This window comes from Esox lucius, chromosome 1 (genome assembly GCF_011004845.1).
Source record: "Esox lucius isolate fEsoLuc1 chromosome 1, fEsoLuc1.pri, whole genome shotgun sequence".
Lineage (NCBI taxonomy): Eukaryota > Metazoa > Chordata > Actinopteri > Esociformes > Esocidae > Esox > Esox lucius.
Genome location: NC_047569.1, coordinates 14749897 through 14765091, shown reverse-complemented (window position 1 = coordinate 14765091; position 15195 = coordinate 14749897). Strand labels below are relative to the sequence as shown.

At 41.6% G+C, this 15195-nt stretch overlaps 2 protein-coding genes across 2 annotated transcripts; one reads left to right on the top strand and one right to left on the bottom strand.

Annotated features, from left to right (window-relative positions):
• Positions 1-5771: 5771 nt before the first annotated feature.
• On the top strand, positions 5772-11559 carry itm2ca (integral membrane protein 2Ca). Its single transcript, XM_010902303.5, has 6 exons — positions 5772-6006; positions 7503-7646; positions 7889-8077; positions 8164-8274; positions 10064-10211; positions 10311-11559. The coding sequence occupies exons 1-6, from the start codon at positions 5911-5913 to the stop codon at positions 10400-10402; spliced, it is 780 nt and encodes a 259-aa protein (XP_010900605.1). The 5' UTR covers positions 5772-5910; the 3' UTR covers positions 10403-11559.
• Positions 11560-13421: 1862 nt separating this feature from the next.
• Positions 13422-15155, bottom strand: lpar5b (lysophosphatidic acid receptor 5b). Its single transcript, XM_010902305.3, has one exon. It carries the CDS (start codon positions 14777-14779, stop codon positions 13748-13750), a length of 1032 nt encoding a protein of 343 aa, XP_010900607.1. The 5' UTR covers positions 14780-15155; the 3' UTR covers positions 13422-13747.
• Positions 15156-15195: the final 40 nt, after the last annotated feature.

The following is a 15195-nucleotide window of genomic DNA, read 5'->3' as shown; positions in this document are numbered from 1 at the left end:
GATGTGCCATCCTGGAGGAGCTGGACTACCTGTGCAACCTGAATGGGCTGCAGGTACCACCTCATGCTACCAGTAGTGACAAGGATACTAGCAAAACGCAAAACTATAGAAGAATCAGTCTGCTAATTACTTACATTTGCTAATTTTATTGCAAATACTTTTAATATGATGCCTTGGATGAGGTAGATGTTAGGCTATTGAAGTATTTTCATATGGATTACCAGTTTCATTCAGATTAAAATTGTATGAAACTAAAATAGAATAAACAAAATCCTCTTTTGTTAAACATTCCCAGTCTTCTTTTTATGTATTGAGAAAACATGCCCTCCTAGCGCACAGTTCAGTAGTTCAGAAACACTAAACACATTGTCTATTGCTGCAATAGCAGACTTCTGAACTGTCAGAAGAATTCAGCAACATCAGTGAGATAGTCCAAGATCCAAAGTGCAGCAGCCATTTTAAAGAAGTAGGTTCTTTGAGAAATTAGCTTAAATGTCTGCAATGGCTGAATCATACATTTAACTGAAAGAAAACTGAAATGTCTCCTCATACTTTTGTCCTCAACTTGTAATTACCATACATCTGAACTCAGCAGTCTGTCATTGATAATTACTTCATAAGGAATAATATTTGTGTCTAAAATTGTGTGTCAACAGGATATTTTATTATTGCTCCCACAGAATGGTCAAAATACATGTCACTGTTGAGCAGGCTAATTTGATAATTACTACCTTTGTATTGCAGCACAGCATTTGTGCTTCAAGATGCCTTCTCTGTTAAATATACTCTCACCAGGTGTACTACCGTCTTCCAAGTTTTTGTTTCAGCAGGTTTTCCAAGGTCACAGAGGAGATAGAAATGAGTTATTACTGTCACATACACTCACCTAAAGGATTATTAGGAACACCATACTAATACTGTGTTTGACCCCCTTTCGCCTTCAGAACTGCCTTAATTCAAAGATGCTCTATTGGGTTGAGATCTGGTGACTGTGGGGGCCATTTCAGTACAGTGAACTCATTGTCATGTTCAAGAAACCAATTTGAAATGATTCGAGCTTTGTGACATGGTGCATTATCCTGCTGGAAGTAGCCATCAGAGGATGGGTACATGGTGGTCATAAAGGGATGGACATGGTCAGAAACAATGCTCAGGTAGGCCGTGGCATTTAAACGATGCCCAGTTGGCACTAAGGGGCCTAAAGTGTGCCAAGAAAACATCCCCCACACCATTACACCACCACCACCAGCCTGCACAGTGGTAACAAGGCATGATGGATCCATGTTCTCATTCTGTTCACGCCAAATTCTGACTCTACCATTTGAATGTCTCAACAGAAATCGAGACTCATCAGACCAGGCAACATTCTTCCAGTCTTCAATGGTCCAATTTTGGTGAGCTCGTGCAAATTGTAGCCTCTTTTTCCTATTTGTAGTGGAGATGAGTGGTACCCGGTGGGGTCTTCTGCTGTTGTAGCCCATCCACCTCAAGGTTGTGCGTGTTGTGGCTTCACAAATGCTTTGCTGCATACCTGGGTTGTAACGAGTGGTTATTTCAGTCAAAGTTGCTCTTCTATCAGCTTGAATAAGCCGGCCCATTCTCCTCTGACCTCTAGCATCGACAAGGCATTTTCGCCCACAGGAATGCCGCATACTGGATGTTTTTCCCTTTTCACACCATTCTTTGTAAACCCTAGAAATGGTTGTGCATGAAAATCCCAGTAACTGAGCAGATTGTGAAATACTCAGACCGGCCCGTCTGGCACCAACAACCATGCCACGCTCAAAATTGCTTAAATCACCTTTCCCATTCTGACACTCAGTTTGGAGTTCAGGAGATTGTTTTGACCAGGACCACACCCCTAAATGCATTGAAGCAACTGCCATGTGATTGGTTGATTAGATAATTGCATTAATGAGAAATTGAACAGGTGTTCCTAATAATTCTTTAGGTGAGTGTATATGTCTAAAATTGTCTAATGAATATATAAGAATTTGATTGAGTGCCAGTGTGGACATCAAATTTAACTTCTCCATAAAAGTTTGTTATTTTTTATACTTTTGTTGTGAGGACAATGCTATAAAGCCAGACAAAATACACATGAATGAAGTGCAATTTGCATGCTTTCAGTTGAGGTTCTTTTCAAACACTGCACCAATGTGTTCTTGAAAAACATCAGTCGGACTCAACATTGTTAGCAAGAGGCACAACATATGTTTTTCTGTCAAGCAACACAAGCACAAACCTTCTCTTAAGATGTTTTGCAAGTGTAGCTTTCAGTCCAGTCTGAACCATAACCTCATGCGTCACACCGACAGAAGAACATCCTAACTTTGTGTCCTTAAAATATAATACTTTACCCTCTTTCTTTAGGCTTGCATACATGACGACCAGAACAAAAAACAGTTGCAACTGCTTTCTTCATTACAAACACAATTATCCCACACAAAAAGAATGTGCTTTATTACCACAAAGGATCAGTTTTTAATCTACACTTTGACCTGGAGTAGGAATACATATAGTGTATGATAAGTGTATGATATAGTGTCTGATAAGGATTCTGCTGTGGTATGTTATGTTGACATTTTTTTAATGGCTTTGTCAGAATTTCATTGAGTGCCAGTTTGTACCCAATGCAAACATTGAGTTCACCTTTCTGGAAAAAGGAAAACTCTCCTTTTTAATGCATTTTTAGGGTGGACTGCTGCCATTCCATAGACCATGTACACATTCCTGTGTATAGGCTTGTGTACCTTAGAGGCTTTTTAACATTCTAGGAATGTTTCTCCACAACAAAAAGGATTTTGTGATCTGTGAGGGTACATGTTGTGTACCATGGGAAAACATTAGAAGATGCCTGTTATTTGCCTCAAAAGAAAAAGCAGATGCTGCCCAAAGGGGACCCCAGTTCTTTACAATGTCAGATAAATGTCTTAACTGGTGGATATTGAATGAGACGTTATTTTCCATATTATTATACTGTTTTGATGACAGATATCTTTAGCATCAGACTTTTCCAACATTTCTTTAGTCACCATTGGTTGCAAAAGAGAGTGAACCAAAAGAAACTAGGAGACACCAGTGCTGATACAGACTTGCTAACTCACCAAGCAACATGAACATGTAATAATAAAGCAAAAACTATTTTCATTCTCTAGCTTTCCAGTATTGTCGCTCACTGAGGGATCGTGGGGCATAGCTAATTTTTCTTGGTTGCCATATGGATACCAGTTTTGGTTTAGTATGTTCACACGTCTACTTAAGTACCTTGGGTTCAGATGGTATCGAGAGTCTAACCAAAGAGTCACCATCTGTCACAGAAGCTGGTTGGGCAAAAGCTGTAATGGAATCATCTTCCCACTGTGCTTGAGTCCTTGGTTCAGGCTCAGGCAAAAGATAAGGTTAAGCATGGACATGTCCGGCTCCTTTACTGACTGTTTCGAGTTTAAATTCTGGACTGAGTTTTTAATTCTGGGACAAGCAACAGAGTCACAAGTATGTGTTAACAAGAATGCCAGAGAGTGGACGACTTACTTTGTGGCAGGACATTTCCTTGGGAATGCTTTCCCTGCTAGGATCTCTGCCTCCTGAATGATCTTACTGAATACGGGGTCAATAGCTGGCTTGTGTTTTCCAAACCGCAGCGCATTGAAAATAACTTGCTTTTTCCAAAATTCTGGAGGGAGTTTATTTACCACAACTTGAACTGGCCAGATAGAGTATCCTGAAGACTTAAAAATGAGTACTCCATCACAGTTCCATAGCAAAGTTAGGTTGTTGGATTTCAGTTTCTTATTCTGAACCAAGTTCTTCATCTCTGTCCCATCAAAGATGTCTTCAAGGGCATTTCCATCCTTGGGTTTGCATTTGTCAATGAATGAAAAGTCTTTAAGCTTTGATGTTATTACAGTTTGCTTTGCGTAGCTCATTAGGAAAATCCCTAAAATCAATATTACTGATGTTGAGTACTACATACACTCACCTAAAGGATTATTAGGAACACCTGTTCAATTTCTCATTAATGCAATTATCTAATCAACCGATCACATGGCAGTTGCTTCAATGCATTTAGGGGTGTGGTCCTGGTCAAGACAATCTCCTGAACTCCAAACTGAATGTCAGAATGGGAAAGGTGATTTAAGCAATTTTGAGCGTGGCATGGTTGTTGGTGCCAGACGGGCCGGTCTGAGTATTTCACAATCTGCTCAGTTACTGGGATTTTCACGCACAACCATTTCTAGGGTTTACAGAGGAGAATGGGCCGACTGATTTAAGCTGATAGAAGAGCAACTTTGACTGAAATAACCACTCGTTACAACCGAGGTATGCAGCAAAGCATTTGTGAAGCCACAACATGCACAACCTTGAGGCAGATAGGCTACAACCGCAGAAGACCCCATCGGGTACCACTCATCTCCACTACAAATAGGAAAAAGAGGCTACAATTTGCACGAGCTCACCAAAATTGGACCATTGAAGACTGGAAGAATGTTGCCTGGTCTGATGAGTCTCGATTTCTGTTGAGACATTCAGATGGTAGAGTCAGAATTTGGCGTAAACAGAATGAGAACATGGATCCATCATGCCTTGTTACCACTGTGCAGGCTGGTGGTGGTGGTGTAATGGTGTGGGGGATGTTTTCTTGGCACACTTTAGGCCCCTTAGTGCCAACTGGGTATGGTTTAAATGCCACGGCCTACCTGAGCATTGTTTCTGACCATGTCCATCCCTTTATGACCACCATGTACCCATCCTCTGATGGCTACTTCCAGCAGGATAATGCACCATGTCACAAAGCTCGAATCATTTCAAATTGGTTTCTTGAACATGACAATGAGTTCACTGTACTGAAATGGCCCCCACAGTCACCAGATCTCAACCCAATAGAGCATCTTTGGGATGTGGTGGAACGGGAGCTTCGTGCCCTGGATGTGCATTCCACAAATCTCCATCAACTGCAAGATGCTATCCTATCAATATGGGCCAACATTTCTAAAGAATGCTTTCAGCACCTTGTTGAATCAATGCCACGTAGAATTAAGGCAGTTCTGAAGGCGAACGTGGGTCAAACACAGTATTAGTATGGTGTTCCTAATAATCCTTTAGGTGAGTGTATAACACACCGGTATGTATCTCCAGATTAAGGTGTACAGTTGACAGTGTTGTGGAATTTAAAATCAAAACACATTGTTCTGGGGCGTTATTGTGTTTAACTATTTAGTCCAAATGGTTTTAACTAAAAAGTTATATAATATTGTATGCAGTATGTTTTTATATAAATTAAATGTAAAACATAAATCTGGATTTAATTTAAAATTGAATAGCTGATGTAATAAAATATATGACTACACTGTAACATTTCACTATTTTTAAAGCATCTATATAAATATGTCAACCACATTTTAAAAACATAAAAGTATAATAAGGCACAAAACATCCTTTTTTATTCATTGTCTCTTATTATGATCCAGTATCCTGCTAACCGTTTGTACATCTTTACAAAACACCTTAATTAAAGTTAAACATAGACTTTGTTTCTTATAATATTAATTTTGTACCACACAATAAAAATGATTGTTCTACAGTACCACATGACTTTCTGTTGTATTCTTGTCATTGCAGCAAGTGTTAATATTCCAGTCTAACGCAAGATATTTTTTTAAGGGTATTTTACTGTGCCACCAAAGAACGTTTTTATCAGATATTAAACTTGTTTAAACAAGTTCATAATCAGATTTCGGTCGCCCGTGCGTTTTTTTTGACGTTGGAGCAAAAAAAAGAAAAAAAGAACTTCCGGTATACTGAGACAAGCAGCTACATTGTATCAGTAACAACAGAAGAGATTTTAGCTATCGGTTATTAGCTAGAATACACGAAACCCACCTGACCTTTAAGACGACAATAACAGACATGGTCAAGATCACTTTCCAGTCCGTCGTGGGACAGAAAGTCGAGAAGGAGGAGAATGATTGCGACAAGACCGAAATTCTCATACCCCATCCAATGGTAAGTAGTTAGCAATATATTTGTTGTTTCCCACATGATATATCGCTCTGCCCTTCCATAAAACATAACCAGCTAGTTAGCTAACAACTGGCTGTCGTTCTGTTGTTTTAGATGCGTCCACTGCAGTTGGAGTGGATCTCCCCTTTACGTATATTCTACACCAATAACGTTTTATTTGGCAGTAGATAGAAGAGCCGTTGCTATTTTACGAAACGTTATGCTTGTTACTGACTTTACGGTGGGGTCGGTACAGTATTTTGGGAAATAAATAACCTCCCGAAACAAGGTGGACTGTACTAGAAAAAAAGTCAGACTAATGTTACAGTTTGTTTTCAATGTATACAATGTCATTAACATTACACTAGAGTTGCATTCACTTTAGCTACCGAATATCAACACAAGACTAAACCCGGAAGGATCAAGTGATTAGGCCTTGTTTTCTTGTCTAAACATAGGATACTTTTTGCAGTGGATTACGAAGAGCAAATCTCTTAGCAAATGTAAATGCTTGACAGTAATGTAACCAACACAGAAACGTAGTCAAAATGGCAGGTCGAGGTAACTGTCATGCACATTCCTTAGCATTTCTGTGGCAGTGGTAACAGGCATCAGTCTACAAATGCATGTTCTAGGACAGCTTAACTCCTCAGTCTCTGGCTGCTTCAAATCCAGTCAATTATGCTTTCACCTATCCCTACAGACAGTAATGTACTAAAACTACTTAGAGGTTACAAATCATCTTCATAAATCAGTGTGTAACTTGTCAGTGCCCCACTGGCCATTGCATCTGAAGTAACATTCTGTGGACATGTAGACAGGTAATTGTGAGATCCTAATCTCAGTCTGTAGAGGAAAATGTTGATTGCTGTCTGTCTTAGTGAGAAACGCAGTGAAACTAATGAGTGCTCTGCCACTTCATCAGCACACTGCATCTATAGTTTGGTTGTCATCATGGCAATATTTTTGCTTTGTGAGACGTTTTCATACCCGGGCAGTCACAACATCAGGGACATTTCACACTTAAGAGCCAGGTAAGCATTATTTACTCTGTAGCTGAATCTGCAAATCTCGCCCTGAGTAATTCACCAGCAGGGAATTATTCCATGTTTCAGAACTGTCATGTTACTAACCACTTTGGCAGACTCTGTCTGCCATCCACGCTGCTATTTCCGTGCTGAAATGTGCATATTTATTCCCCCTACTATAAATAGGCTATAGCTGCAGGTCTCAGGATTCGCTTTTTAATAACCATATGTCCGTCTTAGAGCAGTTACATGAGATACTATGCTTTTTTCTTTTTCTTCCTCCCCTTGTGTAATCCCACCTGACTTAGTCGGTCTTCTACTCACTTGGCCGTAGAATATCTGCGGTGAACGACCTGTTGGGCGATCAACACTTTACTGTGACTCTGTATGTTTTGAAAGCAGGTTGACAGGTCAGGATGCTTGTGTGTCTTCGTGTGGGTTTGACCCGGTCTCTGTTTCAAATCTCGTCAGGACGATGAGGAGGGGGTTCTACCTCCACGCCCTCGGAGGTCTCCACTGAACGGCCTTTGCTGTTTGACCTTTGGCCTGGTGGTGTTTATGTCTGGTCTGGTACTGGCCTCCATCTACGTCTACCGCTACTACTTCATCCCCCAGGTACCTCTCATGTACAGACCGTCTCACTGCACTCTAATAACTAGAAGTCTCGTCTGTGAACATTCGGCTTGGAGGAACCGTCTCTCATGGTGTTATGTACAAATTTAGCATTCGGTCATCGCCACACGTATTCTGTTTTTCACATCGGAGCCCATAAAACATTCAGTAGTAGCACGGACTGGTAATAAAGATGATTGTTCGCAATAAGCACTGCTAACGGTTTCTCATGTGCATTGACCTAGAGCCAAGATGAGGGGCTTTTCCACTGCAGGGTTCGATATGAGGGCTCTGTGTACGCTCCTCAAAGAGGCAGGCAGGAGCTGGAGGAGAACGTGGGCATCTACCTGGAAGACAACTACGAGCAGATCAGCGTGCCCGTGCCCCACTTTGGAGGGAGTGACCCCGCTGACATCATCCACGACTTCCACAGGGTGAGGAGGCGGGAACGCGTACACCCCTTGAGATCAGCCAGGCTGTCGACTTGCCTAATGTTGTGTCGTTCCTTCTCTGTCGCCAGGGGTTAACTGCCTACCATGACATCGCTCTGGACAAGTGCTACGTCATTGAGCTCAACACCACCATCGTCATGCCCCCACGGAACCTCTGGGAACTGCTGGTCAACGTTAAGGTAGCGCCACAGCTCTCTGTCCCCGTCGCTGTTCCTGTCTCTGAGAACGTATTGAGTTATCAACCTCTCTCCTTGTCTGCCATGCCCACCATTTTAAACAGCCCGGCACAAAAAAATACTGAACAGATGCTCCCGGAGGAGCACAGAATGGGGCATCAGTAGAATGCTGTAGGTGCCAGTCGGTATGGTTCTGGTTCAGATTAATTGGGTTAAAGGCTTCATGAAATCTGTCACTCCATGCTGTCTCACAGGATATATAATTAGAGTGGTCAGGAAAGAACATAAAGGAATCCTCACAAATGTTGGTTGAAGTACTGTATAAACTATATGGTGGTTGGTTAACAACAAAAGGTCATAGTAAACACAATCTCTATACTGTTGTGCCGAAATCCTGCCGTAACGTATGGGGCCAAACCGAATACACATAATAATTACCGGTAGGTGTATAATAACTGAAACCTGTAATCTGACCAAGATCTGTTTGTGCACCATCTACAGCAATCGAAACCGTGAGATACAGGCTAATCGGGTGACAAAGCCACAAAAGGATCTGTTAGAACTGTGGTTAGCTAATTAAAGCGGGGTGGTTATTATTATTTCTTCCATTCTGGTTAACTCTTTCACAGCGACAGGGCTGCAAAGTGTTTCCACCTTGTCGGCTTGGGGATTCGAATAAGCGACCGGGGCTCGAAATTACCGATGGCCCTGGGCCAGTAAAGATCAAGTTGGGACTAATACAACTATCAAGTCACTGTCCCCATCGGGCCACTGCAAAAATAAAAAACCGATTGGAAAAAAATAATAATGGCATTATAAACTCAACGTACTCCAGTTGTTTCGTAATCTGGCACATGCACAAAAAAACTACCTTGCAGCTCTTGGCACGCACTGTTGGCCACTCTAGAGTTGAGCAGTGTTTTGGTGCGTGGCTGTCTGGCATTGTTTGTGAATGAAATGTTTGAAAACTTGCACGAGTCACTTGAGTGAAGAAGGCAATGAAGGATAACTACAAGCTCAAACGAAAGCAATGTTTTTTTTTTTACCTCAGTGCAAATAATTTTTTACCTGTTTCGACTTCGATGGAACTCAAATGCACTGTGTCGTCTGTCATAAGTTCCTGGCTAGAGCGGACAAATGTGGGTCTTTTTACAAAGGCACTGACAACTTTTGCAAACTGTCCCTGACCAGCCATGCCAATAGCAAACAGCACCTGGTCTGCATGACATCCAAGCGTGTGGCTGATAATCCGTCTTCAGGGCCCTTGGTCGTACTGATCAGGAGTTTAAATGCAGATGCCCATTGGGTGATTGCACACCTTATAACAACCACCTAGTAACTAAGACGGACCAGCCGTCAGCCTTGTTCCATGGGGTGAATGAGTTAGTGTTTTGTTGACTGTTTTTTTTTTTATAATTAGAAATGTGATGAAATAAATATATTTTGTTTATGTTTTGTGTATCCAGAATACATTTAATCAATGATTAAACATGTTAAGTAACAAAATTATTTGGTTGTGTGTTAAATGATAAGATAAATTACCTTTTTTGGAAGGATAGAATATTTTTTGGGGGGCCAGTAAGTTTCAAACCCAATGGTCCCCCAATGGGCCAGTGGCAAACAATGTAAATGTTGAGGCCTGGTGATGTTCCGTTTACTGGCCCATTTCTCTTCACCCCTTGGTTGCCACACCGCCCCGAAAAACACGGGATGCCGTTGGCCAAGTACTGTGGGGACTGCTGGATCAGAGTCTGCTTTTTCAACACAACGTTCTTGTCTCTTCTGCCTTTAGAAGGGGACATACCTGCCCCAGACCTATATCATCCAGGAGGAGATGGTGGTGACCGGGAGGGTTCATTTTCTGCACCGGCTGGGGCCTTTCATCTACCACCTGTGTAACGGCAAGGACACGTACCGCCTGCAGCGCCGCGCCCGGAGACGTATGTTAGGAGAGGGCCACGAGGGGGGGGGGGGGGTTAAGAGGGGTCAATCAGAGCAGGTCTTTCTTTAATAAAACCCTTTCTCCGTCTCCCTCGCAGGCGTCAACAAACGAGGAGTAAGGAACTGCCACCGCATCCGCCACTTGGAGAACACGTTCGTGGTTGAGACCGTCATCTGTGATGGAGCGTAAACCATTCCCGTCACGACTGCCCGGCCTGACCTCTGAAGGCACAGCAACCTCTCCAGCCACTGTAGCCCTCTTTTGTGGAGATTCATAGAATTACCTTTCAGTTGCACTTGAAGTATGGTTTTGTTTGGTTGTTTGGTTCCTTTTTTATATGTTTAAACTTTTTTCTTTTTTCAAATGCCATTTGTTTTGGTGTTGTTTTTGGAAGTTATATTTTCCTTGTGTTTGCTGGTTGCAATAATACATGTTTTTTCTCAGATTGGATGAAGTTGTTTCTGGTAGCAGAACCACTAAGCCAATCATGAAGGCTTCTTTCCACTTACGAGAACTGTGAAATTCCTCGTTGTCAGGGGAGATGACCGTTTCCATGTATTGTCAAGGTGACTGCACTTTATTTCCCTGGTTTTGAGACTATTGCTCTTCCCTTTTCCCTTCCCTGTTGGAAGACCTAGCGCTATGACATTTAACCCAATGTCCTTTTGTAACCAACAAAAATGTTGTATTGTGGTGTTAAATTGCTCTCAGCTTTATCACATTTTATGGTTTATATATATATATGTATTTTCTGTCTTTGGCTTTATTAACTCTCACCCTTCCAGACTACTGTAAATGTGATGTGGTCTTTAAGGACCAGTGCATTAAAAATGGACAACACAAATTGTTGGTTGAATTGTTAGTTCTTGTGCAAGTTTTGAACCTCTGAGGCCCTGACTCAGTGTATAGGACTTAAAAAATACTCGCCTGAAACAGTAAGTAATTAAATGGCAGCAGAAGCTTTTCAGCCGAAGCGGTCTTTCTCTGTAATACATTTAAAACTGTTTGTCTCGTTTTTGATTCCCTTCTTATCCCTTCATCTTTTCACTTTCTGCAACGAAGCGTCTTAAACTTTTTGTGGTCTTGATCCACGCTTGTGTAACTCATCGTAGATTTCTGTCTTGATTTCCCTTCTGCATGTCTGTTTCTCTGTAAGTAAAAACTGCACTGTTAGATGGCATTCTTTTTAAGACCACGTTTTAAGCCTTGGTCCAGAGTCAGAGACTGGACTAACGTAATGTCTACTGCAAGAGAGTTATATCATATGCTGTTCTATACCTTTGACTGGTGTGTATATTTTGTCTACTGGTGAAGTCCCTATCTGTGAATAAAGTAGTTAAACAACAGATAGCTTCTGGTTTTGTATTCTTAATAACTAATAGTTACTCTGTCTAACAAATTTGAATCTATTTTTTGTTCCTGGGTATTAAGTGTTATTTCCTAATTGCTTACTTCTATAACTTTCCAGTAATATAAACAGTAGTATAAATACAGGATTACAACAGCATCAAGACCTTGCTGGATGCCTTGAAGTATGATGAGTACAGCTGTGAATTCATAGGAGACTTCAAAATGGTGGCATTCCTGATGGGTCTCCAAGGTGGATTTACCAAGTTTCCCTGCTATCTTTGCCTTTGGGACAGCTGGGACACCAAGGCGCACTACCACAGGCAGGACAGGCCACATCGGAGCCAGTTCTCTGTGGGGAGGAACAATGTCAGGTGGGAGCCGCTAGTGGACGCCCCAAAGGTGCTGCTGCCACCACTGTACATCAGATTGGACCTTATGAAACAATTTGTCAGAGCTCTAGATAAGGAACCGGCAGCCATCAAGTACCTTCAAGACCTGTTCCCTAAGCTGTCTGAGGCAAAGGTCAAAGCCGGTGTATTCGTTGGGCACACAGATGAAGATCCTGGAGTGCAATGAATTCCCCAAGAAGCTCAATAGTAAGGAGAAAGCGGCTTGGAACAGATTTGTAGTGGTTCGGGGTTTCCCGGGCAATCACACGGCCACAAACTATGTGGCGCTGGTTGAGACCCTGGTGAAAGACTATGGCAAAATGGGCTGTAGATATCCCTCAAAGTCTATATCCTTGGTGGCTGATTCGTGAAAGTGATTTACAGTATAATTGTAAATCTCAAACTCCTCACTAAATCTTTTGTAGTAATTTTTGTATTGCTTCAGTATGGATACATGTTCATTTGGATTAATGTGGGGTTTTTTCTGACTTCATGTGAACAAAATTACAAAATATGGCTGTTTCTCATTGGAAATAGGTATGTTTGAAAATATCACTGTCCTGGTCACAAAAGCAAAGTTTGCAGGGCATAATCGCCTTTTCTATACTTTTTAGGCATAAGCAATTACGAAATAACAATTACTAACCAGGAACAAAAATTGTGTTACATAGCGTTAGCCTTCTGTAGGTTGAAGTGACATTGTGCTGTCAAAGGAGTATACAATTTAATGCAGCATCCTGTTTTGCAGGTACGTGCATAGCGGGAACATAGCTCAGTTAACTGAATATTTGAGCTGTCACACATTCAGATGAACGTAGGAAATGCATTGGAGATGCCAGCTAAACATTGTGAATACAGTAGGACTTAGACATGTTATCGTCCCGTGTCCAGTTAAAACACTGATTAGGGGTCTTAGGCCAAAGGAAGCATATATTAGCCTGCATGACTTTACTACATTACTTTTGCTGTACTAGAATCGAAAGGAAATCCTTGTCTCCAGTCTGTCTGCCACAAAGCCTGGGCACAGATGGGCCTCCATATGACTGGCTTCTGCCTGGTGCTGTCTGCCAAGATCCTCGTAAATGATAAACAAATACATGACAGACCAACCAATCAACAACAGGAAATATTGGCCATGCAGCTCCGTTTGTAGGTGTATACAGACTGGAAAGCCCCAGTAGTTGTCAGTGCTCTTAGTGCATAATCAGTGTGTAAAATCAACATACTGTATGGTTCAAGGCTGTTCACACAGTCTCTTCACAATATTCATTCTGTGGCCACACTTTTTTGAAAGTACCCAAGGACTGGACCTGTGTAGCGTAATTAGTGTCACATTATTAGTACCATGTACAAAGATGGGTAGTAATTCATAGAATTGGTGTATGCAATGTTTACTTTTTGTTTTGGATATTATTGGGTTTTGTACACATACTCATCAACATGAAATCATGCACAGAAGAGGTGTCTAAACATTTCTTTATATATTTGAACATTTAAGATCAAATCCAAGAAATAAATAACCAAGAAACATGCCAAAAATACAACTTAAAGAGTTCAGAAACGTAATTAATCCCACTGCTCCACTACCCTGACCCAAAGAACCCCCTCCCAACAGACAATGCAGCTCAGGGTAGCTTAAAACATTTAAAATATATATTTATTTGTGATGACCTAATACTCAGAGGTAACTGAATACGTATTTCAAACCAAGTAGCTGTAGCCACCTCTTACTACATTACAGCACATATTTTAGGGATGTTTTTCCTCTTTTTTTAGTAACTTACATTTTTTTTACTCACTGTGTCCTTAACTCTAGTTTATTTTCATTTGATCTGGCCAAAGAAATCTCCACATCAGAACCTTCTTTCTTTTTCCAGAATGCATCTAATGAGAAGTAGTACAACAAGGGATCCACGCAACAGTTGACGCTGGCCAGACAGATGGCGGTTTTGGGATCAACTCCGAGCATTAAAACAATGGAGAACGGCAGGAAGAAGACAATAAACATTAACAAGTTCATGGCAAAGATCAGCATGACATTTATCTTGTTCTTGACCAGGGCAGCATTACTCAGATGACTGTGTAATATCCTGGACACCATTGCAGTGGAGGCCATGTTGACCCCGAGCAGGGCAAAGATCACCCCAGACTGGACATACGCAATATAGGGACAATTATGTCCATTAAATATGAAGCAATTAGGGGTGTTAGTGGTGTTAGTGGTGTTAGTGATGTTAATGGTGTTAGTGCTGTTAGTGTTGTTAATGGTTTGGTCCTTCGTCATAGATTTCAAGTAGTTGATGCTCTCGGGGATGTTCAATGACACAATCAAGATCCAAGTGACGATGCTGGTCTTCCAGGCGTTGGCAGATGTTCGCAGGTGGCGAGACCGAAGCGGATAGACCACGGCTAGCAGCCTGTCTAGGCTGATGAAGGTGATAAAAAACGAACTGGAGCGAATATTGTTGCGAAACAGCATAGTGGCGATGACACAGGCGTGCATGCTAAGAGGCCAGTTGCCTGTGGCGAAGAAGTAGACCCGGGTGGGAAGGGAGAGAACCAGCAGAATGTCCGAGAGTGCCAGGTGGCTCATGAAGACGGAGCTGGAGGACTTGAGGCGGTGCCGGCAGACGAGAACCCAGAGTGCCACGGCGTTAAGCGGCAAACCCACCGCCAAGACACCCCCAAATACCACTGCATAAGCTGTATTCTTCATGGTCTCCTCACTTTGCTCATTGGTAGTCATCAGTGTGCTGTAACTCTGCTCCTTTAAGACAGGCTGTGCTGTGTGAGGGTGTGTGTGTGAATTTAACAAAGGCCAAACCATTAAACCACAAAACTTTTTGCTACTTCCCCTAAAAAGTTCAAAAAGAGTATTGAAACTGGAAGTGGAGATAACTTAATCTTTTCATTTTCTCAAGTACAACCTGACATCCTCTGCTAATGTAGTATAACCGTCTTTCACATTTTACATACATTTTAATAACAATCTGTGCAATTCTATTGACTTGTCTTTGACTCTTGCAGTCTGACTTGCAGTCTGACAGATTGTTGTGAAAAATGAGTTCCTTTCAGTGAACCTTCATCATACAAACCAGAGCAGCTTAAGGTTCAGTCTAAAACGTTTCAAAACTGTTGAATTTTATATAGTCAGGATGTAGATACACTCACCTAAAGGATTATTAGGAACACCTGTTCAATTTCTCATTAATGTAATTATCTAATCAACCAATCACATGGAAG